This window comes from Mastacembelus armatus, chromosome 1, assembly GCF_900324485.2.
Source record: "Mastacembelus armatus chromosome 1, fMasArm1.2, whole genome shotgun sequence".
Lineage (NCBI taxonomy): Eukaryota > Metazoa > Chordata > Actinopteri > Synbranchiformes > Mastacembelidae > Mastacembelus > Mastacembelus armatus.
Window position 1 is genome coordinate 15,127,754 of NC_046633.1, and position 27,004 is coordinate 15,154,757.

At 39.2% G+C, this 27,004-nt stretch overlaps 1 protein-coding gene across 5 annotated transcripts in view; it reads right to left on the reverse strand.

Annotated features, from left to right (window-relative positions):
* Positions 1-27,004, reverse strand: part of rptor (regulatory associated protein of MTOR, complex 1) — a 146,486-nt gene that overhangs the window by 85,093 nt on the left and 34,389 nt on the right. For all 5 annotated transcript variants that reach the window (XM_026303246.1, XM_026303249.2, XM_026303247.1 and 2 more), the window contains 3 exons: positions 10,780-10,938; positions 8,765-8,911; positions 1,792-1,967 (listed from right to left, as the gene is read on the reverse strand). In XM_026303246.1, the coding sequence (XP_026159031.1) occupies positions 1,792-1,967; positions 8,765-8,911; positions 10,780-10,938 (482 nt within the window). The remainder of the gene's footprint in view (positions 1-1,791; positions 1,968-8,764; positions 8,912-10,779; positions 10,939-27,004) is intronic.

Here is a 27,004-nt window from a genome sequence, read left to right on the forward strand (position 1 = left end):
AATGTTGAGTCTGGAAGATGAGGGGCTCACCTGCATTTTCACATAAAAGGAAAACAATATGAAAGGAGCTGGTGATATTTGGGTTGGAACTGCTTTCTCACATTTCATACTTTTGCTCAATAGGCCTTTTTACAGCGGTCATTCTGCAGTAGTAATAATATTAATGATGATAGCAGTAACATTAATGGTGGCTGTGTTTTAGTCAAGTGTTCCTGTAAGCTATGACAGAACTACATGATCCAGGATGCATAAGACTAGGACCCTGAAATCTGTGCTTCTTCTAATGTGACATGTCAATATATGTCTCTTGAAAAAGGTCTGTAGAAAACACTTGTGGCCCTTGTGGTCTCTTGAGCAATGCTGGTACATCTCCATTGTCATGTCCATCAGCCAAGTCAAACAACTGCTATGAAAGAAATCCATGAAGCTGATAACAATAATGGGTAGAAGTAAGGCGTTACTAAACTATAATTTAAGTACAAGTTTGCAAGTACAATGCATCAGCCTATCTGGCAAACTACTACAAGCTCTGGGACCCAGTAACATATTAAACTAGTCAGATCCTCATCTAGATTGACTTGATTTCCATTAGTAATTACCAGTTAACTGTCAGCTAAATCTAAGTTAGTCAGCACAAATCATACAGAATATAAAAAAGATTTTAGTTTTATCAATCTATGAATGTATAGAGGCAAAAAATGACATAAACGAGAGGGAAATAACAGAAAGAGCTGGAGGCTTTTTTTAATCAGAGGCTGAGCTAAACAGACTGTATACACAGTCCCACACACATGGTCAATGTCTGTTGCTAGCTAGCTTACACAAATGTATGCATGTTTGTGTGTGTGGGCATTTTATGCTGAGAAGGGATCAGAGGTGATGCAATCACCTTTGCTAGCTGTGCAAGCTCCACATGCTCAGCATACCCCACACAGCTGAATAGTTGATGTAACCCATGTGCTCCTGTGGTTTAGCTTGAAGCTGTATCAGTACATTTCTCTGAATGATGCATTTACATCAGGCCAGTGTATCACCAAAGGCTCCCAGATGAACTCATTTTGCCTGAATATCATTCACCTATCTTACTGAAACTGGCTTTGCAGGGATCATCATACCTGAATCACTGAGGATGATGCTGGTTTACATTTTACATCACAGCTGAATATTGAGCAGGGCGGGAGCTCAGAGGAATGTTTGCTCAAGCATAGGACACATCATCATATCCTCAGAGGCAGCGATCCAACCTGCTGCTAACAGGCTTTTACAAGTGAATGACTGACTCACAGCCTCCGGCGTGGTCAAGGAAAAATGTCAATCCAAGTGTATGACTGTTACAGAGAAATAAAGCAACAACTGGCAGATTTAATCTATAATCTTGACATTATCACAATTATAAGTACATTTTTAGATCAAGAGATGTTCAAACAGAATTGGTAAGCCACAGCAAGACTGAATTCTCCATGAGCAAAAAGTTGCAAAAGTAGAAAATGCATTTTACATAATTTTCACCTACTGAGACGAATAATAACTATGCAGCCCCTTTGTACGATATAAATTTAAAGATTCTCGTCCCACTGTTTAAAGCCTGTTTGGGCTCATTAATGGAAAACGCTGTTTGAATGTTTAACAACTAGATGACAAAAAACCAACTGCCACATTGCTCCAGAATGAATTTACGTTATATGAATGTTCTGTTGGGAACACATTTAAGATTTTTTCAGACTTTTAATGTGCAATAAGAAATTGTGTCGTGGCAGAGAGAGGGAAAGGAGAGTGTGAGAGGAGCATTACCATCGGAGGGCGATCTTGATGGGTGTAGTGAGGCAGGAGGTGAAGAGGTCGGCCGGGAGGTCAGGGTTCATGGGTAGCAGCTCGTTGGCCTCACAGGCAGCCAGTTGGATGCAGTTCTTCATTGAGGGCGGCAGGGGCATCTGGGCGAGTGGGTGGCTGGGATTGATGGCTGCCACCTAAACAGAACACTGTGTTGTTTATAGTTGTTTGTTTGCAATGGCCACTCGATAAACATCCAAAATCATATAAAAATATGAAACATATCCGATGTGAAGATGTTCTTAAATCAGGAAGAGATCTCTTTCTGACCTAAAACACTGAATTATTTCAGTGTTCCACAGCCTGGACTATTACCTAGGGAAATGAATGGCAGAGGGACATAGACAAAGAGCGAGCTGGATGACAGACACACCTTCACATTAAAGTGAAATTTGCTTGTAGTGAGTGTTTGTCTGTCAGAGGACATGGAAGACAGACATTGAAAGCAGCCCTCTGTGACAGCCCCATTTACTGACACATTTATGGAAAAACAGGTTTGAGCTAACATGCTGCCAGTGTTTAACTGATGCTACTGACGTATTGGTGTTTTTCTAATTTCCTAGAAGCAGTGTAACAAATACAGAAACCTTGTATTGCTGTGGTACTGAAAGGAGTAGGACACAGCAAGAGAATAAGTAAGATGTTGACCGAAGCAGACAGGGCTTGAGCTGAAGCTCAGATAAGACATAAAATTAAAAGGCCAGAGACAAACTAAAGAGCTGCAGAGTGATGGAGAGATATGTAGCAAACAAAGCTAGTGAAAATACACAAAAAGAACAAAGACTAATATAAATGGTATATAGTAAATGTTAAATGGACTTGTATAGCAATCTTCTGGGCACTCAAAGCCCTTTACATTATTTTCCTGTTCACCAACCCAGGCCATCACAAGCAACGTGCTGTTCAGTCTCTTCACCAAGGACACTTTAATATGTGGACTGGAGAAGCTGGGGATTAAGTCGCCATCCCTTTGGTGACTGGATTACCCACTCGACCTCCTGAGCCACAGCCACAAAGAGCAAATGCTTTAGTATCGCCATTATAGTAGAAAAAAGTTCAAGTCTGAGCCAATGTCAAGCTGTAGCAACAGGTAAAGGCGTTAGCGCCCAGTTACCAGCTCCACAAGGCTGCTCTGTTATCAATATTGTTGCAAACTGTTCTTGTTCATTATATTTAGCCTCATCTCATCTCTCCAGAGTGAGCTAATTCTCGTTTTAAAGTATTAAGAGTTATTACTGGTGGAATCTTGTCCACCACAGAGCTCTTGTTATAATCTTAATAAGCTGCTGGATTGTGTTCAGCCACGTAAACATACGTGAGGGAAGAGTGCTCACAAAAAAACAAAACAAATTAGTAAAATTTAACTTTTTACTTCAGTTATGGACAGCTTGATATGAGCAATAAAAGTATTTTGTATTTTTTTGTTTGGCTTCCCCTCTGATGCATACAGTAAAAACAAGAGGATAATTTGCATCAGATACAAATCAGGCCACTGATCAAGGTTTGGCACATTGTGCTTCCAGGCAAAACACTACAGCTGATGCACTGATCTGAAACATACTGAGAAGATAATGATAATGTGATACTTTAGTGATCCCAGTGAGGAAATTTTCCTTTGCTTGCCCCTTAGCAGGTGGACTTCGGTGGTAAACAATCCTCGTTTATTCTAAGAACAGAATTAGCATGTTATATCCACACTCTGAGACAACTCAGTCAATACCTGTGCTCGTGAAAAATGGCAGAGGCTTTCGTATGATGTAAAACTTTAATTATATTTGGAGCTCTTGACTATTTATGTGCTCATTGTGTTGTTGCACTGTTGATGTTTCCTTCGAGTTCAGTATAGATTCACTCTTTTGCTGAGTAGACTTTAATGAGCTGTGTGTGTGAATGAAGGCAGCAATCCAAGACTTCCCTTTATCATTGTTGACTGTTAGGGTATGTTGCCTTCATTCTGCAGCCTTGCCTACCTTCAATAAGAAATTTTACCAAACTCTGCAAGATTGAGTGATTACAGTGATACAGTGTTTTTCTGACTAACCACATCAGGTTTGCTTTATAGTAATTCTGAACAGTATGTTTCAATTTTGGCAAAAGAAAGACTGAAAAGCTGTCTCTCATACTCAATGACTTGTCACGAATAAAGTGAATTCTTGCCCTTAAGTGCAGCCCTTCCTCTGTCATCATTAATCAGTATGAACAAGAAAGATGCACCAGTTTTTCTGAATGTGGTGAAAACTCTGTAAATATTTGTCTTTGAAAACATCCAGTTCCTACAGCATTTAGGCTGTCAGTCCTTACAGTTATAATGTGGCAAAATCAGTACAATCACAAACATTTGTGTGGGATACGCTGTAAATACACTGTGATCATATAATGCACAACAGGTGTAGCTTATTGTGGATAAGTATGGTGGTATAAACAGCAAACTACTGACCTCTTGAAGTGCTGTGGATACCCACAGCAGCAAAAATGCTTCTTTAAGTACTAAAGCTCTTTCTGTGTTTGCAGAGACATATGGATCCACAAGCCCAAGGCAAGAAGAAGGTATGAGAAATCCTCTAGATGACTTTAAAATCTTCACCAAAATACATGGGAGACCAAAGACATATATACAGTTTCAACCAATGTTTAATATTATAGTCTTTAGAACGCATACACTAGAGGATTCAACCAGACTGGGAGACCACACACACACTCGCTGTTTGTAATAATGATTTCACGTTGGCGCTTCGACAGACACGAGATTTCACAGAAACTCACGTGATTAAACGTGACTTTGTGATGCACGCCTTTTCATTGTCAGCCCTATTGTGGCAACTACCGTTAAAAAGACACCTGTGTTATTGGGATAATTCAACAAGCCTGTCTTCTTTATCAATGCTCCTTTTGGTGTTGATTTTGTTTTGATTTGCTATCATGTCTGTGAAGCATAAAGGTACACAACATCTGGTAGGTGATGTTTTCCAGGCTGCTCAATCTCATTGACTATTGTGGGTATTCCAGCGGAGAGACCCCGACCATGAATACTGTCTAGTGCCCAGAAACAAAAAGCCCTGAAAATCAAATGGACACACAATACATGCAGCAGGATGTACAGTGCATGGCCAGTCACAAAATAACATAAACACAAGCACAAAAACAGCAGTAATGCATCAGAGTTCCTAAATGAAAACTACTGATTGGGCCTGCCAGCTTCTTCTGTGCTGTAGCACAGAATCTGACGCAAGTTGGGGTAAATCCACAGTACTTGAGGTGAACACTATGGGGAGGTGCTCATCTTTCTGTGCCCAGAGGGCAAGAAGAGTCAATTAGAGCATGAGAGGCGAAAACAAATATAATACATGATCCACGGGCTGCCTGGGAAACACAACAAAAAAATGGAAACAAAAGAGGGAAAACCTAGTTAAGCTAATAAAACTGCAAAAAATGGCCTGTGATGTAGCAGTGTAGCAGTATTTAATCCCTCTCTAATTCCTGCTCTCTCCTACTCCAGTCATTACATATAGTCATTATTTGACTATTTGAAAAACATGGCTGCAGATGAAGCACAAATCTCATTCTGTATTTGCAATACTGCCCTATATGGACACATGCACACATATAAAAAAAAAAATCACGATATTAAAAATACAACAGAACTGTCTTAATTAATTTGGATGCGTGTCGCCGTGTTTGTGCCTTTTTCCAAATCAACATGCATATTTCATTTCTCTTTGTCATGTTTGCAGGCATGAGTGGGTGCCTGATGTGTTGTGGATGGATCTGTGCCAGTCTTCTTGTAACATAATTCCACTTCTTTCACTCCCTAATGAGGAAAATGTCGACTCTCTCACAGAGGCAGACATCACAAACAAAACTGTGTGCGTTTCTAAAGCCTCATATTGTGGCAACCTAAGAACAACACTGTCGCTTGAAAAAAATTTCGGAGAAGGCGTGTGACGGAGTGCCACAGTAATCCTAATGGCAAATACAAAAACATTGCCAGCAGAAGCTGATTAATGCCAAGCATCCACAATAATTATCACATTAGCATATGGTAATCTCGCAAATTACCATGAAAATCACCATGACAGCTTTTTACTCTCTTTTCCACTGGGGGTATAGGGGTACAATTTAATTGCTGAGAATTCTTTTTTTTAAAGTGACACTAATTGATAAGACTAATCCTACAGAGGAGGTGGTTTCAGATCCAACTCATGTTCATGCCAGAGGAGCACAACCCTGCTACCAAAATGAAACTCTAGTCAAGCCATAAATTTTACAGCTGTGCATTAATTATTCATTAAAAATGATAGAAGGAGCTGGTGGAGGCTTAATGTGAGCATCCTGGAAATGGCAGCAAAACAAACACCTAAGCCATAACAAACACAAGCTTGCATAATCCATAATCCACTTCCCTTTCTATTGCTGTGAGGACACTCATTGACATACCTTAACCATGACAATTAACTGACAAACTCCAACCCTGACCTTAACCTATATCTAAGTCTAACCCCAACCTGAAAGCGCATCTCCTAGAAGTTATAAGAACCAACCAAAATGTCCTCAAAATGATGGTATCAAATGAAAGTTTGCCCACACAACCAGAGAAGCACATGTACATACTTATACATGCACACACAAGCCTCTTACTGCACCGCAGCTAATGCAGTAAGCATGCTTGCCGAGCGCATATAAGATGTGATGAGATTCTTAAAAGGAAGTAGGTGGCTTTATAATAGAGCACTCAGAACAGATACCCCCCTCACACACTGACTGACTGGACTAACTGGACTGGACTGGACTGGACTGGACTGGACTGGACTGGACTGGACTGGACTGGACTGGACTGTTGGAGGAGGTTACTATGGTGCTGCGTAGGAATGAAAAAACACCTCCTGCTTTCATAGCTTATCTTCACTTCTTCATACTTTTGTCTTCATCTGGATCACTGCATCTTCACATAATACAGTTCCTGGAGAGAATGGGCATGTTGTGAAACGTGTGCACCATGTGAGTCAACAGTGAGTATATAAAAAGTGCTGCTCAACTGTGTGCGTGTAGTTGTTGCACATTGAGCCACCCATGTGTATGCACAGGGTGTTGCAACTGAGGGATGCAGGGATGAGCAGGCGAGGTGGGGGACTCCCTGCTTGGAATACCTTCTGCATGATTAAAAAGTCTCTGGAAGTCATCACCTCTCTCTTTATCTTCCATTATCCCTCCTCATTATACACTTTCTGCACTCAGGTGGAAAAGTCTAATTGCTTCTGAACTGCACATAGGAATACTTACCCTCAGGCTACCACGACCTGAGCAAACCTAAGCAGAAAAATGCAGGAAAGGTTGAGGACTGGCAGACAATTGTGTCGAGTTCCATGAAACCCTGCAGCAACTGAACAGTTTGGCTGATGCCTTCACCTTTACTTTAACGAGTAACACAGTGTTCACAGCAGCTCTTCTTTACTTTCACTCTACCTCCCATCTCTCTCCTCTGTACTGCTCATCCTGTACCTTTCTCCCTCTCCCTCTCTTATTTCCCAGCTAATCTACAGCCTGGCTGAAACTTCACCATGAATAATTGAGATGAATGACAGCGCCATCTCATTACGAATTCACATTACATGCCATAGCCAGGAGAGAGAAAACGTAATAAAAAGATGACGCAGTGGAGTGGAGTGGGGTGTATCTGTGTGTGTGCATGTGTATGTGTATAGGTGTGTGTGTATGTGTTTGTACTTCCAAGACTGGCTGGATCAGTGTGTGAGTGTGTGCATACACCAAACAGCAACATTAAAACCACTGGCGACTGAACTGAATCCCATTGAATATGTCGACATAATGACATCTGTCAGTTGGTGGGATATATCAGGCAGCAGTGACCAGTCATTTCTTGAAGTCGATGTGCTGGAAGCAAGACTAGTAGGTAAACATAAGAACCTGAGTGACTTTGACAGGGGCCAAACTGTGACGGTAGATGACTGGGTCAGAGCATTTCCCAATGGTCTGCAGTGGTCAGTGGTCAGTACAGTACTAACCCAGTACAGTACTGGGCAGCTTTGGCTCAGGAGGTAGAGCAGTTGGTTCAATCTGCCCTGGCTTCTCTAATCCACATGTGGAAGTGTCCTTGGACGAGACAATGAACCCCAAACTGCTCCTGGTGGCAGTCCCACTGGTGTGTCAGTGTATAAATGATTGCGTGCAACTGCCCTTCCTACTTGTTGTGAAAGTAAGTGTGAATGTGTGCGCGAATGGGAAATGGTGTAAAGTGCTTTGACTTCATGTGAGTGTAGAAAAGCATGATATAAATATAAGACCATTTAAGATCAGGACCATTCATTCATCAAGAGTGTACAAGAAAGGCTCAGCAATTTGCAGAGATGGCCTGTCTGAACTCATCCCATAGAAGAGCTACTACAGCACAAACTGCTGGAAAACAGAAAGGTGTCAGAACACACAGTTCATCAAAGACTGCTGCAAATGCGGGCTGCATAGAGTGAGTGCTGACCCGCTGTTCACTGCTGAAAGCACCTAGAAGGGGTATATGAGTGTCTGAACTGGACTGCGGAGCAATGGAAGAAGGTGTCCTGGTCTGATGAATCAGTTTGTCTCGTACATTACGGAAGAGATTGGATGTGTTGGAAACACATGTCTGACCCATGAAGGCCCAACCTCTTCACTTAGTGTCAGACACCAGAGGAAGCTTCAGAGCTTTACTGGAGCTGGTTTTAATGTTGTGGCTGATCAGTGTATCTATGTGTGAGTGAGTGGTGTGTGACAAATTACACATTTTGCCAATAATAACGGTTTTATCCTGTTTGCCTGCACACCAATTTGTATGACTCACCTATTATTTGAAACGCCTTTTTCCCAATTACAGCTCTACTACTAATTCATGGTTGCTGTGTGGTGATGTGCCAAAAACCATGAGTGTATTTGTGCAGCTGCCCACCTCAAGCTCCTGCTCTCTCTGCAGGGCGAACTGTTTAAATGACTTGACAATAATTCCCGCGTTGGAGCAGTCGTAGACAAAAATGGACGGGCTCCCCATCCACGTCTGCAGGTCGTAAATGGACAGCGGGATGTACTGGGTGTAGTTCTAAAAAAAAAAAAAAAAAAAAAAAAAGGGAAAAAAAAAAGAGAGAGAGAGAGAGAAAGAGATGAGAGAGGAGATGTCATGGTGAGAAATGAGGGATGGAGCATCATATTACTGCTGATAACTCATTTTTGTAGATTTGTGTTTAATTATTAACTAGTCATCTGTTTGATGAAGAGTGTGAGCAGATGGGAAGGCAAGAGAAACTGTTGAAAGGAGAAAATTATGAGGGAGTGAGAGAGACAGAAAAATGAGGATGGTGGGAACACTTACAATAATAAATCTAATAACCCTGGTACAATAACAATATTACACTTAATAGAAAGTTTGGTTCTACATGATTTTCTTGGCACTGCCTCAACACCAAACCCCAGCTGATCACTGTTTCAGCCAATGACACAGCAGCTTCATTTTTATAGGAAAAGGGATAAGTTTAAGGAATAAAAGGTGGAGGAAAAAGGAGGATACAGTGGAGAAAAAGAGGGCATAAGGCCCGACTGTGCTCTGGGGACAGAGAGGCAACAACTAAGCCCAGACAGCAGACGGTGCATCATTGTGAGTGGGTGTTTAGTTATAGTGCAAGGCAATGAACAAGGTTTTATGTCTGATTTGCAAGTCAGTGAGTCTCTAAACCACTGTGGAGCTCAACACTAAGATCACAGTGTGCAGGTAAGCTGTGTTGCCATGTTCATCAAGTCATTGCACATTTTAACCACAACAAGCTCAGATGCTGAAATTAGTACATTAGCTATTCAATCTTTTTAGACAGCAAGAAGGCCTTGACTATCACTAGTATTGATATTAACACCAGATAATGGAATTTGTTTTTATGTTGATGTGTCAATCTTGGCTATGTCAAGAAATTCAAGCAATATTTCAGTGTTTGAAGTGGGAACTTACAAATAATAAAAAAGAACAGAAATGGCAGGTGCTTAGTCTTAGCATGGGTCATACTTGTAAAAATCTGGGTGTTACAATATTCATAATGTGACCTAAAAGTGTCTTTCTATAGATGCCTCTGTATCTCATAAACTCCCACATTGTTCTACTTACAAACACAGACTGTCTGTTGCATATAGGCTGAATCTGAGATGACCCTGATGACATCACTGATTTGACAAAGCTCCTCCATGACCACAGAAGATGTTATACAATTTTTTTTAGAGGTTGAGTAGTACTTCTGCTGATGAGTAAAAAGATCTCGACATGTCAAATCATGATCATTTAATTACCAAATGGTTTAAAACAAAAATTAGAGTGGGTATCTTTGCAAAAAATATGTGTGTATGAGTATGTGTGTAGTTTCCAAGGGTATATCTTTGATAACACCCAACAAATATTTCAAATGTTTTGGAATTATTAGCTACATTCATTTTCTCTAACAACAGACGTGAGGAAATGTATTTTTGTGAAACTGTGTTTTCATGAAAAAAACCAAGTATTCTGGGTGCATATGATCTGACAACAGCTGTCTCATAGAGTACTGAGCCCTGATTCCTCACGTACAATGTCCTGCTCTTCCCTTTTTGCACTGCACTTCCATATGATCCTAATACAGGACAGTGAAACGGGCACATGTCGAAACCAATTAAAGTTCAATAAATGCAACTACCAAGTCAGAGTTACTGGAATTGGAGTACAGCAGTGATCATGTTCACTGAAACAAGAGGTTTTGCAGCATAGCTCTTATGAGCGTACACTAAGGTGTTCACATGGATTTTGTTTGCATTTCTGTTGCACATGTAAACATGGCCTTTAATGAACAACAGAAAATTAAGTCTTCCTTGGAACTTTGCTTCAGTACAGGTCTAGTACTCCCATGGGTTGTATACATGAATGTGAGAACATATCTCTGGTGTTTCTGGTGGTACCTTATTAAAAACCCAGATCTCTCCGTTAACTGTGGGTCGTGGCACACCATGACCATTGTAGTGGAAAAGTACCCGCTCCTCCTTGGCATTGCGTCTCAGTGACGTGCATAGCTTCTTCACCTCATCCACTGTGGGGTCCAGACTCTGCTTGTAACGTGCCTGAAAAACAGAAAGCAAAAGACAAAAATGTCTAGGGCATTCTGCAGACACTTCACAAATATGTTAGTGTATTCAGGAAAACAAAGCAAAATTCTGCTTCATTTAAGTGTGCTCTGTGAAATGTAGGAAACAGAGTACATGAGGAAAATGGACAACAACAAAGTTGAAAGTCCTTAATGGGACATCTGTACTTTAAATTGGGTTTAATATGAACAACCACAAAGAATAACACAACACATTTACACATGCAACACCAACAACAAACAACAAATTGGATTTTTATATTTGACATGTCACATTATTTATACTTTTCAAGTTGAAAAGTATGACATGATCCATGGATACAGTGATTCACAGAAAAAAGAAAAAAAAAAAAAAAACTTCACATGTCAAGCTGCCCTCCAAGAATCTGAGAGACATCTGAAATTTCAAGGACACCAAACAACACAGAGGAATGTACCATAACCTCTTATACAAGGACCTGGGACACTGATAAAGCTGGGAGGTTTGAACAGCACCTTATCAAGACACTTGTTCTGTTGCTTTTGTATGCGTTTACTTTTCACATCAACTCAAGTGCAAAGACAGAATCCTAAAACATTTTCCTACATTTAAGAGTTGGCATTTAGAAATTGTGTGCATTCAACTTTGAGCAGCCCTGAAATAAGGCTCTGAATCAGTTAAGACATGACTAACAAGCTGGCAAACCTCAAAAAGACATTTTGTTAGCAGTGATCTAATATTACATTGACTCAAAGAAGATGCCATGCAGAATCACATATTTTTAAAAGTCCTTTTATGATTCTGAGCAATAATCATTGTTACTGAAAACCTGTAGATATCAAGCAACAAGGTTATTAGGTGGTCTTTATTTGGAGAAAACCAAATACCACTTAAGTGAGGTGTAATTCATGGGTAAACAAGGAAGCTTTTACAAGGTTTTACAGTTTTGAGTGTGAACTTTAAACAAGCTGTTGATAGTAGAAAACAACATGTATACTATATGCACGCTGGAAAAGAAACTTAAAGGACATGCATTGTTTGTTCTTGTTTGGTTCATTTATCAAAGTGTTTGTGTGTGCGTGGATGGAAGGGACAGAGGTGTCAACTCGTTATGCAACAAAAAAGTATCCGGTTAGACCAGTCTGAATCATTATCACACTCACCAAAGCCCTTCTGTTACATAACTAACATGCCTTTTACCAAACAGGCTGCCTCCTGTCAAATGGCTTTGAATCAGCCTCGACTTCTCTCAAAACCTACTGAAACTAATGAAAAATAGTAATTTTTCATAATCAGTCTACCTATCAAATCAACACAGCTTGATACTGTACCAACTAAAGTTACCATCACTTAAAAATAACAACCTTGAAAAATGACTTGACCCCAATGACCCATTCCTATAACAAAATTATCCTGCTTTATCAACACTGATACACAATGTATCAGGCGTTTGTTTGGAACAGTGTCAAATTAGAGACCCATCTATATTTTTAAAACACCCTGTTATACATATGTTATTATGTTTCCGTATAAATGTCCCCTCTTATTGGCGTGGTTCCCACTTACAACTATAATGCTGTTTATTTATAACACAACCTCAATCTTTCCAAAATATTTACATACTGTCTTGATAAACTGACCATAACGCACATTCCTCAGCGCAAATTCAATCATTACAGCTCTGCTGCTTTGAGTCGCTCTTCTCTAATGGAAATACACTTTTCATTCAATAATCAATCATTTCTTTCAATCATCGTTAAGCTCAGAACCAATAAACCTGAACTTCAAGTATGTTTTTCATGTGTGCCTCTGTACTGATCGTTTCCTCTGAAAATTCACAGCACTAATACTTTTAAACTAATGCATTTTACTTGATTACCATAAACATTCATCTACTCTGTCTGCAACTTAATAGGCAGAGTAAGTGGCCATATCATTTACACCAATGCCAGAACAAACATTTAATTTGATGAACAGTGTGTAATTGAAATATCGTTTATGGAGACCAAAGATAAAAATTTACCCCATTTAAATCAGAACTAAACAAAACAGCAATCCATAAGAGAAAAAACTTGCATTTCCATATGCAGCTCTACTATTACTATACGGTTGTGCATACAGTAAAGAGTAAATAGTTTTCAGCCATCCGCTTTAAACACATCTAGCTCACCAGTAATACTATGCTCAATCAAGGTAGGTTGTTCAAAATTGCTTTTCCAAAAGTATCCAAAAGTACACAAGTCCACCCATTTCTGGCAGGTGTTTAATTTGAAAAATGTACGGGAAGCGTGACTCACTAAATGCTAAAAGCTGTAAGCCTAATTATTACTTGTGATTCATCGTCTGGATTTGCTAAAAATGATCACTTGCTCGTTGTTCCTTAGATCACACATCTTTCAAAGGGCAAACTGAGCAGACCTTTATCAAACATTCCACATTTCAGCCCATCCCATATCTGGAAGAGTCTGAATCACGGTGTGATAGCAGACCTAGCAAGCTGATTTAATTTTGGGGAGAATCAGATAAGAGTGCCTGAACGCCGAGAGGCAGAGCACTCATCTCAACGATATCAAGTGGTATCTGAATGGCATAACAGTGTTAGTGAGGGACCTACAGAGATGGAAGTCTAACGTCTGGAATCACAGACGCGTACAGGAGAGACAGGTGGTGGCAGTGGGTAGGAATAAGTTTTCCGGTAATTTACCAATGAAAGACGGAAGGAGGAAAGAAGCAGGAGGGAGAAGTGTTTACACTTATCTTCCCTGTAGTTTGTAGTTATTTTAGATGATTCCCAATTTTGTTTAGATGCTTAAGCAAAGCTGTTCATTTACGTTCACAACAGTTGGGCATATTAAATTAAAGTGGCACAGAGAGATTACAACAGATTCATATGTAAAGAACACACCTAGCATAGTACATTTAAATATACAAAGCAGAATTATCAGGCAGAAGGACGCTTAACCACCTTAACCTAAAGGTGGAGCTCCAGCTTCCTACGAGGATTGACTCTCTCCAAAGTTGAGACAGACATTGTCTGCCTGTCACTGCTTTGCCTCACACCACCCGTGTAAACCACCTCTATTATATCTGTCAAGTCCACAGGAAACAAACTCTTTTTAAAGGTGTGTTCTGTGAGGACTCCTTGTCCATTTATCATCATGACATTTCCTGAGAACAGGCGACCTTTTCCAGGTAGCATAAGCATTTCAATTAAAATACTGACTGTAAAAGCTGTAAGGTGCCTTAGGAGCTGGCTGTCACACGCATCAAGCTACAATTCAGACTGCAAAAAAAAAAAACAAAAAAAACGTCTGTTGTGACAGTGAAAAAGATGCAAGATGGAAAGTCTAGCAACATTTCAATTAACCATTATAATGCAGCACTTTTTTCAAGGTAAAATAAGCCTGTGCACATGCATACAGTTTCCCATTACTCACACTGGAGATCTGCATTGAAAGGCAAAACACAAAATATGAAATACATTTATGAATATATAATATAGACAAAGTTATAAAGAGGGGTTTTTAGCTGAATAAAATACATATCTTTCATTTTCATATTTCCAAGTTAGAAGATGAAGCAAAAAAGAAACAAAGACCATGTTAACTTCGATGACAGCAGTGACAGCAGCAGCCACTTGGGGTCTTGACAAACAACTTAACTTACCCATCATACCCACACTGAACCTGCTAAATGTAGAAGATAGAGCCACTGAATATGACCCCGCGTCATGAATTATCCTGAAGAGAATCGCTTATAGATTTTTACAAGAATATTGTGACAACATGTGTGTGAAAAACATACTGCACAACCTATCACACAACTTTACCAACAGGTCTCAATGTAATACCAGACAGAGACAGTCATTACCACAGTGACTCAACAGCAGTCTCTTTCAGCCTGAGTGGGATTCTGAAAAGGCCATTAGTGTACAATATGTATCAGATGAATATATTATATAGCTCTCTCACATAAAGCTTAGGATCATATCTACTATTCATTGCCATTACCCAAACTCCTTGTATAAGCAGAGTGTGAATACTGTCTGCATTCTCAGCCAAACATCAAGCATCTTCTGAGTGAAAGCAGTGTTCTACTAGGGTTGTGTCTCCAATTCTGTCTGTATTTTTTAGAAACAGAATCTCCAGGTGCAGCTGATATGTGGCAAATGCCTGGTATAACAAACTTAGAATTGCATCTCTTTTTTTGAGGGCAGTGTGGCTCTTCTGGGATGGTCTGCAGCAGAGTGTGAAGTGGCAGAGATGAGGGTCAGCACCTCCAGGTATGACACAACGACCTTGCCAGTCAAGAAATGGATAACTTCATGCTGGGAGTGAGTTATTACCCCAAGCCAAAAAAATAAATAAATAAAGAAGTCAACTCACTTGGGGTAAGATTTTGAGAGGGTAAGATAAGGCAGACCTAGTGATGCAGCATCAGCAGCAATCCAGATGTGAGCTCAGCTTGAAGGTGAAGCCCTCAAGTAGATGATCTACATTCAAATTCTCATCTAACACTGTCTCCTTCAGGTAATGACGAAAGGAATAAGACATTTTAAAGTAGGTTTTCTTCAGTTCACACTATGTGATTAAGTGAAGAGCTCAGATATCCTCAAGGAGGTTCGAAGAGAAAAGTTGTCAACTGTGTTGAAAGGAGTCTCTCTTATGATGCCTTTATGTGATAATGAAGGTATAATAAAACACAAGGTTGGATTTGTTCAGTGTAATTTTAAAAAGTGAATGGGTTTACAATTTCTTATAGAAAGCTGCAAAAAGTTAACCTTAAAAACCCTACTGATACCAACAATACAGAGATGCAGCCAACTATATGGTCTAACCCGGAAAGAGAACAAGCAAAAAGACCATTTCCCTACAGGGATCAATAAAGTATACTTATTCAAATGAAGCAGGGAAAGTACAGCTAGCTTGAGAAATAGCAGTGAGCATTCGGACGAGCAGGCCTGTGCGGCAGTAGTCATCTCCCCAGTGACAGCAGTCTTGCTGTGGCCAGTGTGTTCAGGCTGAGTCAGTTCACAGCAGGTCGGATGGAGCAGAGGGAAAGATGACACGTCACCATCACATCCTGCCAACAACTCCTGTCAGGACTACATTACCAATGAAGCCATTTCTCAGTCCCAAAATGATTTCAAAGGTGTGGACGGTTGCACTTTTCAAGAATTCTAATGAAAGATACCATACAGGAATTTTCGTAAAGTGCAGTGAACACACAAAGTTCAGTATGTTGTCAAGAAGTGAACAAACTGACTTCTGATTAATTATAGCACTGTAGAGGCATTATGTCTTCAGAATGGCAAATAACTAAATGTACGGCAACACTCATCGTTTCTTATCTTCATCTGTTGTGTTTAAGGCAAGTTTGATGCTGGAAGAGAGCAGTAGGAGTCAGAACACTGCTGCTGCAGCTGACTAAGTGACATGGGTTATGTAACAGGCAGAAGGCCCAAATGCACTAAGTGCTTGTGTGCTGTACGTTAATAAGTACGGTGTGATAATACAAAAAGATCTCAAGCACAAACTGCTTCAAACACAAGTCAACTGTTTCAAAAGTATTATTGAGACACACCTGTGCTCAGCCATCAACTTTAGCGTTCAGGCCTGAAGTGCTGTAAAATAAATGAAGCTCCTGATCATAACAAACCTTATTACTTAGTATGCTTCAATACTATGACCTCCCCTTCGTCTACTGATAATTTGTGAATCTAATCATACACTTATTGTTTCTGCACAGTGGTGGAAAGTGACTAAATGAATTTACTGAAGTACTGAAATGTATGTATAATGAAATAATGGCTACACTGTGACTTCACTACATTTCTCAACACTTAATTTCAGAAGAAAATATACTTTTATTCAACTATAATTATTTTAATGACTTCAGTTAGTTTTTGGAATCAGATATATAAAAACAAAATACCGTATAAAGCCTAAAAATTTTGATCCTCATTAGGAAATTCACAAGCTTTTAAATTAAAAGCATATATGTCAGGCAACAACGTTAAACTGATGAACAATAACTATGACATAATATAAAACACAATGTGAAATGTGTGATCGAGTCTTTTTAATTTTGGTACTTCAAGTATATTCGGCTGCTTATACTTTCACTTAAGTGAAATCTGATTTTACTTGTAACAGAGTATTATAATACTGTGGTATATAGACTTTTACTTTTACTATCTCAGCACCTCTTTCACCACTGTTTCCACACATGCCCTTCAGTGTTTTGGAGATATTTCACATCAAGGTCACATGGGAACTGGACACTTGCAAAAGTCCTTGCGATGTTCGTTTCTTCCTTTGTTGAAATCCAGTCCGAGACTTCAGTCATGTCATACCCCTCTTTTTTTCCCCTCAACCCATACAGCGTGCCACTCCTTCAAAGGAAAAACCTGGGATTCTTCATAAAATTTTGGTAAGTGCTGTTTCTATTGAAAGTGTCCATTTGAATATCAAGAAGAAACAAAAATTATAGTGTTATAATCTAGAAAAATACATCAAACTCCAATCTCAGAGTACTTAAAAAACAGCAACTGGTAAAAAGCACAAGAAAAGAAATCAAACAAGCTTTAATAGGCTGTTAATAGGCTCAATGATTATTAGAGTGTCTGTAGATGTGTGTGTGGTGAATGTGTGTATGTGAGATAGAGTGGGGCAAAGAGACCTCTAAAGCACTAGTGCAATTAAAAGCTGAGTTCCAAGCAGCTCCCAGAAGTCTTTGTGCAGTTTCTAAGCTGAACACTGTTCTTTGTTCAACGGTCTTTACTTATTCTACAAATTGTTCTATAGAATTTAAGGAATACTTATAAAAATGAAGGATTTGAAATGTCAATATTTCTTTTCAAACTAAAGTTGCCTGTACTTTCATGTGTCTCATAAATTATTTTTTTATTTGTATTTATACTGTTTCTCCCATGTCTTTCTCTTTCTTTCGTGTATTATGTAAGGGCATTTTGTGTACAAAATGAGGTTTGCTTACATAAGTATTCCAAATCGGATTCACCAATCTTGCTTAACCTAACTGCACCGACCTCCACAGCTGCAGAGTTGGACAACGGTACTGGGAAAATTTATCGCTAATGGTAGAACAAGAAATGTTGATTATATATTTTCTTTTATGATCTGCTGGAGGAAAATGAGATGCGTCACAGAGAACCTTAATTTTTTAAGACGCTTGTGTCATTTGTTCAACTATATCGTCATTTGTTTGATTGAGTTGAAATTAGTTGCTTACACTTGTAAAAACCTGACCTTGAGCTCAGCCTCATCCACAGATTCAGCTTTGGCACTGGCATATTTGCTTTTTGTTGCCGGTGCGCAAATAATGTTGGGATATGTGGGGCCGTGAAGTATACAACAGCTGAAGCCCACATTTCTCAGCCATATTTAAAGAAGCCTTCAGAATGGGACAGCCTTCTTGCTGTGATGCAGTCAACCTTCAAATGCACCTTTTGATGGATGCAGCACCTGAAGTGGGACACAGCTGTTAGGTATGTCTCAATAAAAGGGCTGTAACCCTTGAAGGGTACATTTGTGAAAAGGCTATCACTCAACCTAATAGAAAATGATACAGATGTTTAAAAACAAGGGACCTTGAGAACCTTAAGTTGGCTGTGAAGCATCTTTTCCTGCCACAGAAAAAAAACTAACTAAATAAATAAATCAAATCTAAATGTCTGGCTCTGTCATTTGTGATAGATATGTCCAGTACCATTGTCCAACTATGACACAACTGCAGCTATCATTGTTGCAACAGGAGTGACATTTCATGACTGGTGGTGTAGGGGCAGGAGCAGTTGGTGACACAAACAGGAAGTCCTCCACAGACTATGCTGTCTCAAATTTGGCTCAGCCCATAGTTCAGATTATGTGGCCTACAACCACTGCGAAGTTTACAGGATGCAGTCCCTGAATTGAAACACACTGAGTCACTAGGAGGTGTGTGCTCAACACTTAGATTTCATAGAGTGAACTATTTGTTGATGAATTAATTACCTGATTGAGATCTAGAAGCTGAATCTTCTAGTTTTTAAGTCGAAACGTTTCACCACTAATCATATAGCTTCTTCAGTCTAAGGGAAAGCTAGTAGGAAACTCAGATTTATCTTTCAGGTTGGTTTCACTCCATCCCTCAACTGAACAGACTCGTTAGGTGGACTGTGTACATGGGGCGAGATTTGTGTCAACCTCCTTGCGGCCCTTTCGTCTGCTCCCAGGAAGTTAAGGAACTTTTCACATCCCCTTCAGGGAGGACACACTCCACACCCAGTATGTGGATCAGAGGGGTCGCAAGAGTTCCTCGCAAGAGGCCCTCACCTGTACACGCTTTCATTGTTCACCTAACGAACCTATTCAGGCCAGGTGTGAAGTGAAACCAACTCAGGAGTGTGGGTCCAACGATTCACGCTCCATTTACATAGTTCATCTATTGAGCCTATTTAGGCTGTTGGTCGAGTGAAACCAGCCTGTAAGATAAATATGAGTTTTCTACCATCTTTCCCTCAGACTGAAGAAGCTACTTGAATTAGTGGTGAAACGTTTCAACCTAAAAAACTAGAAGTCCAGTTGCTATGACTCAACTTCTAGATAACTTCACCTGGACAAATCTTCACAGACAGACCTGATTGACATAAACAAAGTCATGGAAACATACAGTGGGTACGGAAAGTATTCAGACCCCTTTAAATTTTTCACTCTTTGTGTCATTGCAGCCATTTGCCAAAATCAAAAAAGTTCATTTTATTTCTCATTAATGTACACTCAGCACCCCATCTTGACAGAAAAAAACAGAAATGTAGAAATTTTTGCAAATTTATTAAAAAAGAAAAACTGACATATCACATGGTCATAAGTATTCAGACCCTTTGCAGTGACACTCATATTTAACTCATATGCTGTCCATTTCTTCTGAACCTCCTTGAGATGGTTCTGCTCCTTCATTGGAGTCCAGCTGTGTTTAATTAAACTGATTGGACTTGATTAGGAAAGGCACACACCTGTCTATATAAGACCTTACAGCTCACAGTGCATGTCAGAGCAAATGAGAATCATGCGGTCGAAGGGACTGCCCAAGGAGCTCAGAGACAGAACTGTGGCAAGGCACAGATCTGGCCAAGGTTACAAAAGAATTTCTGCAGCACTCAAGAGCACAGTGGCCTCCATAATCCTCAAATGGAAAAAGTTTGGGATGACCAGAACTCTTCCTAGACCTGGCCGTCCAGCCAAACTGAGCAATCGTGGGAGAAGAGCCTTGGTGAGAGAGGTAAACAAGAACCCAAAGATCACTGTGGCTGAGCTCCAGAGATGCAGTAGGGAGATGGGAGAAAGTTCCACAAAGTCAACTATCACTGCAGCCCTCCACCAGTCGGGGCTTTATGGCAGAGTGGCCCGACGGAAGCATCTCCTCGGTGCAAGACACATGAAAGCCCGCATAGAGTTTGCCAAAAAACACATGAAGGACTCCCAGACTATGAGAAATAAGATTCTCTGGTCTGATGAGACCAAGATTGAACTTTTTGGCGTTAATTCTAAGCAGTATGTGTGGAGAAAACCAGGCACTGCTCATCACCTGCCCAATACAATCCCTACAGTGAAACATGGTGGTGGGAGCATCATGTTGTGGGGGTGTTTTTCAGATGCAGGGACAGGACGACTGGTTGCAATTGAAGGAAAGATGAATGCGGCCAAGTACAGAGATATCCTGGAAGAAAACCTCTTCCAGAGTGCTCAGGACCTCAGACTGGGCCGAAGGTTCACCTTTCAACAGGACAATGACCCTAAGCACACAGCTAAAATAACAAAGGAGTGGCTTCGGAACAACTCTGTGACCATTCTTGACTGGCCCAGCCAGAGCCCTGACCTAAACCCAATTGAGCATCTCTGGAGAGACCTGAAAATGGCTGTCCACCAACGTTCACCATCCAACCTGACAGAACTGGAGAGGATCTGCAAGGAAGAATGGCAGTGGATCCCCAAATCCAGGTGTGAAAAACTTGTGGCATCATTCCCAAGAAGACTCATGGCTGTACTAGCTCAAAAGGGTGCTTCTACTCAATACTGAGCACAGGGTCTGAATATTTATGACCATGTGATATTTCAGTTTTTCTTTTTTAATAAATTTGCAAAAATTTCTACATTTCTGTTTTTTTCTGTCAAGATGGGGTGCTGAGTGTACATTAATGAGAAATAAAATGAACTTTTTGGATTTTGGCAAATGGCTGCAATGACACAAAGAGTGAAAAATTTAAAGGGGTCTGAATACTTTCTGTACCCACTGTATGTAACATGTTCTGGTTCCAGCTCCTGATAATTACCTGATATCTTTGGATTACTGCTCAGACAAAGCAAGTGATCTAAAGGGTCTGCCATGAGCTGTGAGAAAGATTTTTTCCATTAAAAAAAAATGTAACAGTTTTGTTTTTCAGTTCTTATGAGTGTGATCAGACAAAAAATGCAAATCTTGTAACAAATATTACACATTGACTATATGCATCAACATGATGATGGTAAGCTGTAACTAATCATCAGTTGTAATCTGTTATTAAAATGCTCTGAATAGCTTCTTGTACCCACAAAGTCATATGTTTCAATGTCTTCTGTCGTTACATTCATAAGTGGGACACACGTGATTACAATTCTTCAACTGCAATACAACTGTTTCTTAGGCTGTCACACTTGTAAAGCTGGGCCAAATATGAGATGTTTAATTTACTGTGAAGTGCTCGTGGATAGCAAAGCATGAGAAAGCATGAGTAAAACACAGTATTAAAGCACAGCAGCCTGTGGTTTGCCAGATGCATTCAAGCAGCTATTCCTATCCTGAGCACAGCTGCCTACTACAGTGCTCTCCACTGCTCTAATCAACTGCTGCCCTCATTTCCAGCCACCTGCAGGGAGAGTTAACTCCAGCTGGTGATTGAGGAGGGACTGGAGCAAGCAGGAGTGCTACAAACCATTAGCCTGGAGACAGAGCTCAGGGAGTGCTGCTGACTCTGACTCTGTGTGATGTTGTGACAGTGTGTGTACTAGTCTGAGAATCTACTTGAGGTCTAATGTACATTTTATTGAAGCATTTCATTAACAACTGGATGTGAACAACAACGCATATCAGATCGACAGTAATACTTTCATAACAGAGGTGAATAAGCTAAAGAGTTAGAGTAGTGACTCAAAAAGAAAAGTAAATAGGTAAAAAAAAAAAAAAATCACAGTGAAAAAAGTACTATAATAATAAATCTTAGTCACTGGGTTTTGTGTTTTGGAAAGAAATTATTGGAAATCACTTCAGCATGTAGAGTAATGGGTTACTGGTATTGATCAGAAATCCAAACAAACCCACAGAGACATGTGGTAATTTGCACTGTGGGACATGAAGAAGCCTGTGCAACGCCTCTTTAACAACCAATGCAAAAATAATAATGATAATGATAATAATAATAATAATAATAATCTGTCAACAGCCTATTTTCAAATAAACTAAACTTACCCATGAAGCTTTAACTAAGCAACAATATTATGAAAGGATCTGATGTTTTTTTTCTTTCTACTTTTTTTTTTCCGATCAGATTAATATTGACTATCTTTGGATTAGGACAAAAACTATTTGATCACATGACCTTATGCTTTGGCGAATCAAGATGGGCACTTCACTATTTAGAATACAGTTTAACTATAATTTTTTTTTAAAGAATGAAAACAGATGGATAATAAAAAATAAATCTTTGGACCCAGCCTTGGCTTAAGAGGAAAAATGGAACTATCACAACCCCAGTGAAAGTAGGGACAGTAAAAGAGTGTAGGTTTGGGTTTCCAGGGCTAATTTTAGAATGTGGAGCAATAGGGCAATGGGAAGAATGACACACAAACCAGCCCTGCTTGGGATGGAAGCATTTAATCTGCTTCATTCAAAAAAAAGGCTAATTAAGTAATATAAGGAATCCATTGAACATTACACACACACACAAACATATTCATGTTATTTGAAGCACACAGAGGATGTCTGTCAGGACCATGAGATTTCTCCACCCTGGGGTTCATTCTGGAGTGGGGTAGGTTTTCTAATTGACATACGCACAGCATACATGTACACACAATACAGTCTTCAGTAGCAAGGGAGTAACAGCACACAACAGAATCTTCATTTCTAAATTGTATCGAGCACATTAGTTTCTTATAACTCAGGACTGCTGAGGGATTTCAAGAAGAGGGATTTCCTTTTTCTTTTTTAATAAATTTGCAAAAATTTCTACATTTCTGGTTTTTTTCTGTCAAGATGGGGTGCTGAGTGTACATTAATGAGAAATAAAATGAACTTTTTTGATTTTGGCAAATGGCTGCAATGACACAAAGAGTGAAAAATTTAAAAGGGGTATGAATACTTTCCGTACCCACTGTATATCTGGATCTATGGATCTACATCATAGCCGGATGGAAGATATTTCATTTGTGCGTATATATGTGACCAGCTATGATGTGGAGTATATACTACAGTATGTGAGCCAGATTTTGTGTATTTCATTCTTTTCTAAATTTTCATTGTAGGTATATTGGTGGGTCCACATGCGTTTTCCCTGTCTCCTCATTAGTGATTCCACTCAAGAGTGTCAGCAGTTTTTTTTAATGCATATTTGCTTGAATATAAGTTCTAACTAACTCTTCAATAAATCAATGGCATATTTTAAAGGAGAAGAGTCTCAGGAAACTATCAACACTGGTTTGTTAGATATACCTACACAAAATAAGGCAATCAAAAATACGACCTTGCAGGCAAGCTGTTCGTAATGAATGTGGTAGGCTTCAGTCTTTCTTTTAAAAGAGGTGCTGATTCAAGTATATGGTCATATTCTATTAAGAGCCAAGAGGGTTTGGAATTATGAAAGGCTTTGGAAAAAATGCCACTGTAGATATAAGAGTTTGGAAAGAGGCTACTTGTAAAAAAAAAAAAAGAAAAAATTAATTAAAAATGATCTGTAATGACTTCTGTTAGTATGAACTAACTCTTCATAATTATGTTAGCTTTTACAAAGTTTTCATATACTTTCACAATTCCACAGTTACATTATTTACTTACTATATTGCTAATATATGCTTAATTCATTTCACAAGCGTTAGAAAATGTTGGCATTCCATAACTTTCAAGATCGTAGTTAACAACGCTCGACTGGTTCGCATAATTTTGTTCCTCTCATCTGTGTAACTGACAAAATGCAGCTGATTTGACTGTTGGTCTTACCAACCAAGACAATGATGACAATGAAGATCTGTGGGATGATAACAGCCTATTGATCCTTCCAGTAGGTTCCAATAGGTAAGTAGGGACCTACTAAGCCATAACTATAATCTGAAGGGAAGCCCAAACGGCCTATTGAATAGCATGACAACATTCCAACTGGGCACAAAATACTTCCACGGGATTTTATAGCTATAGATCGTACAGCTGTATTCAACAAAATGGTAATACTCTATCATGGGATATATTTATGTTATTTTATGCACTTCCACGGCATTACTCTGATAATAGCTCACAGGGAAGAATGTTTGCCACATTTTTGATTCCAAAACTATGTATAATGTCAAGCATGACACCACCCACCAACTTGTAAACATGCATAATCTCAGAGGTAACTGATTTTTTTTTTTTAATGCTTCAATTGTTTTCTCTGAAGCCTCCTTATAATAAGCATGTGCTCTGAAGTTCTTAGTCTGACCACAATAAGCACTCATTCAGTACTAGTCATAGTGCCTGTGTGTGTACAGTAGGTGTAAGCTCATCAAAAATAAACACACCTCTATCCAATACCAACTCCCCTTCCTTTACATCCCCAGGCTTACCAGCTCTGGGAAATGGACATTTGTAGTTTATTTTCTGCTCTCCCCCCTCATTCCTGGAAAACTCAAGAAGACACTTGAAGTCACTAAAAATAGCTCCCAAATCATTAAATCTAATAGCCTTTTTGAATGCAGCTATGGTGTGTTAATAATGAGTAAGAGAGCATCTCTCTCCATTGAAAGGAGTAATGGTTGCACAAGAGGCTCCATTCATATTGCATTAAATGTAATGACATTGAGCATGAAGCTCAAGATGGCCTTATTGGATTTGCACTGTGTTATGTCAGGGAAAGGAAAAGACAAGATAGCCTAAAAGCATTCACAGGAAATTCCTGACATCACTCATAACAATTTGTTCAGTTTCCCATATTTGTAGGGTTGTTAGGTTTCACTTCTAAGAAATCTGCATGGAAAAAAAATGTGATATTTTATATTACACATCTACTGGGAAGATGAATTACTAATGAGAGAAAGTGAATCAATAACAACAAAGGCAGTGCACCAGCATAAAAAAAAAAAAAAAAAAGAATGCCCACATAATGTTTATTTGTTTGAAATTTCTCAGGAGAGCGACACTGCTTTCTGAATGTTTCTTTCACTTTCATTACATGACTTAGAAACAACAGAAAACTCTCCTCCTCTATCAGCATAAAGATCAACAGAAATCAAGGGCTGGGTGAATTAGAGCTTATAAAGTGGTAACCAATGTGGAAGTGAAAGTCTATGCAAATTACACAGAATGCATTGGCAGAATGAAATGTTAAGGCAGGAAACTACTTCTTATTTTTAGTTTGTGTTTGGGGTAAATGATAAATGTAAAAGTTGAAAATGAATATGGTGAAGCAAAGTCCAAAGAAACAGAGAGTGCGGTGGCTGTAAATGAGTCTGAATGCATGAAAAAAAATTCCTTGATAGTGCCACGAATGGCTCAAGACACAAAGAAAACATTAAAAACAAAATGCAAGACACTTTAGACTGTTATGAGAGTGGACATGAGGTACAACCATACCCTGAATAACATTTATTGACTTAATAACCTACAAACCAGTGAATGTAGCTAGTTTGCTAGCTAACCTGCAAGCCAGCTAACTCGGTGACCTTTAGCACGTTTGTGGCCAAACTTCTAGCACCACACACTTTACAAGATTTCACAGATGCCTCATAGATAGATATCAGTTTCTAGTGTGATAAAGGCCGATAGTTCCAATTGCCTGGAAGACCCCAAAAAAAAAAAAAAAAAAAAAAAACTTGGTTAGAGTTGGTGAAAACAACTAGACCTGAAGTAAGGCTGCATCCAGCACAGTTGACACAGCTGTGTGCTCTGTATGAGATCAATAATTGAATCCTACATATTGTAGAATTTGTAAAAGTAAAACTGAACCAAAGATATGAGTGCTACAAAAATCAGACAGATGTACAGAAAGCAAAATATAGAACTGGTAAGATGACTGCAAAACCATCTTCTTAGATGATAAAATATTGTATAGTCAATGCTCTATATTGATGGGTGAAAGTAATCAGAGGCTCTGACTGAGTCAAAACATTATTTGTCTACAAAGCATGGTTGAATTTATTCTTCCTGTTCTGTGTCAAACGTGCCGATTTACAGTATATTCATATACTTGTATGGCACTGGTTAAAAGGATCAATTTGGTTAAAATTAGGGTATAATGATAGAAAATGCAGTATGTCACTAAGAGTCCTCACAAAGACAGAAATACAAAAGGATCGAAAAAACAGGTAAAAAGAAAGAAAGTTGAGAAATACACGAGCCAATCACAAGGTGAAGAGGAAAATGAGGAGGAGGAACTGAAAGAGAATAATCATCATCATTTGCATCCAACATCCTGAAGGAGAAAGCTGATAGCCTGCTAGGATGAGGTGATGCATTTAACTGGTAGGAGAGGAGAGTAGGAAGGAGATGAATAGGCAGAACAGTATTAGATGGCAAAAAGATCATGAGACAGCATAGTCCAGTTGTGCCACTGCTCCCAAAGTATGTTGAACACCACTAATTTATTTTAAAATGACAGCAAAATACACATTTTTAAGAAAATAATCTGCACAAAATAATTCTTTATATGACATAGAAGTAAAATGAAAACAATAGTGAAGCTGTTGAGACAAATTTGAAAACTGATCCACTTTCATCTACAATGATTCTTAGGTTTCTGAATGAAGCCCACAGTCCAGCCACACATACCTAGTGAATCACTGGC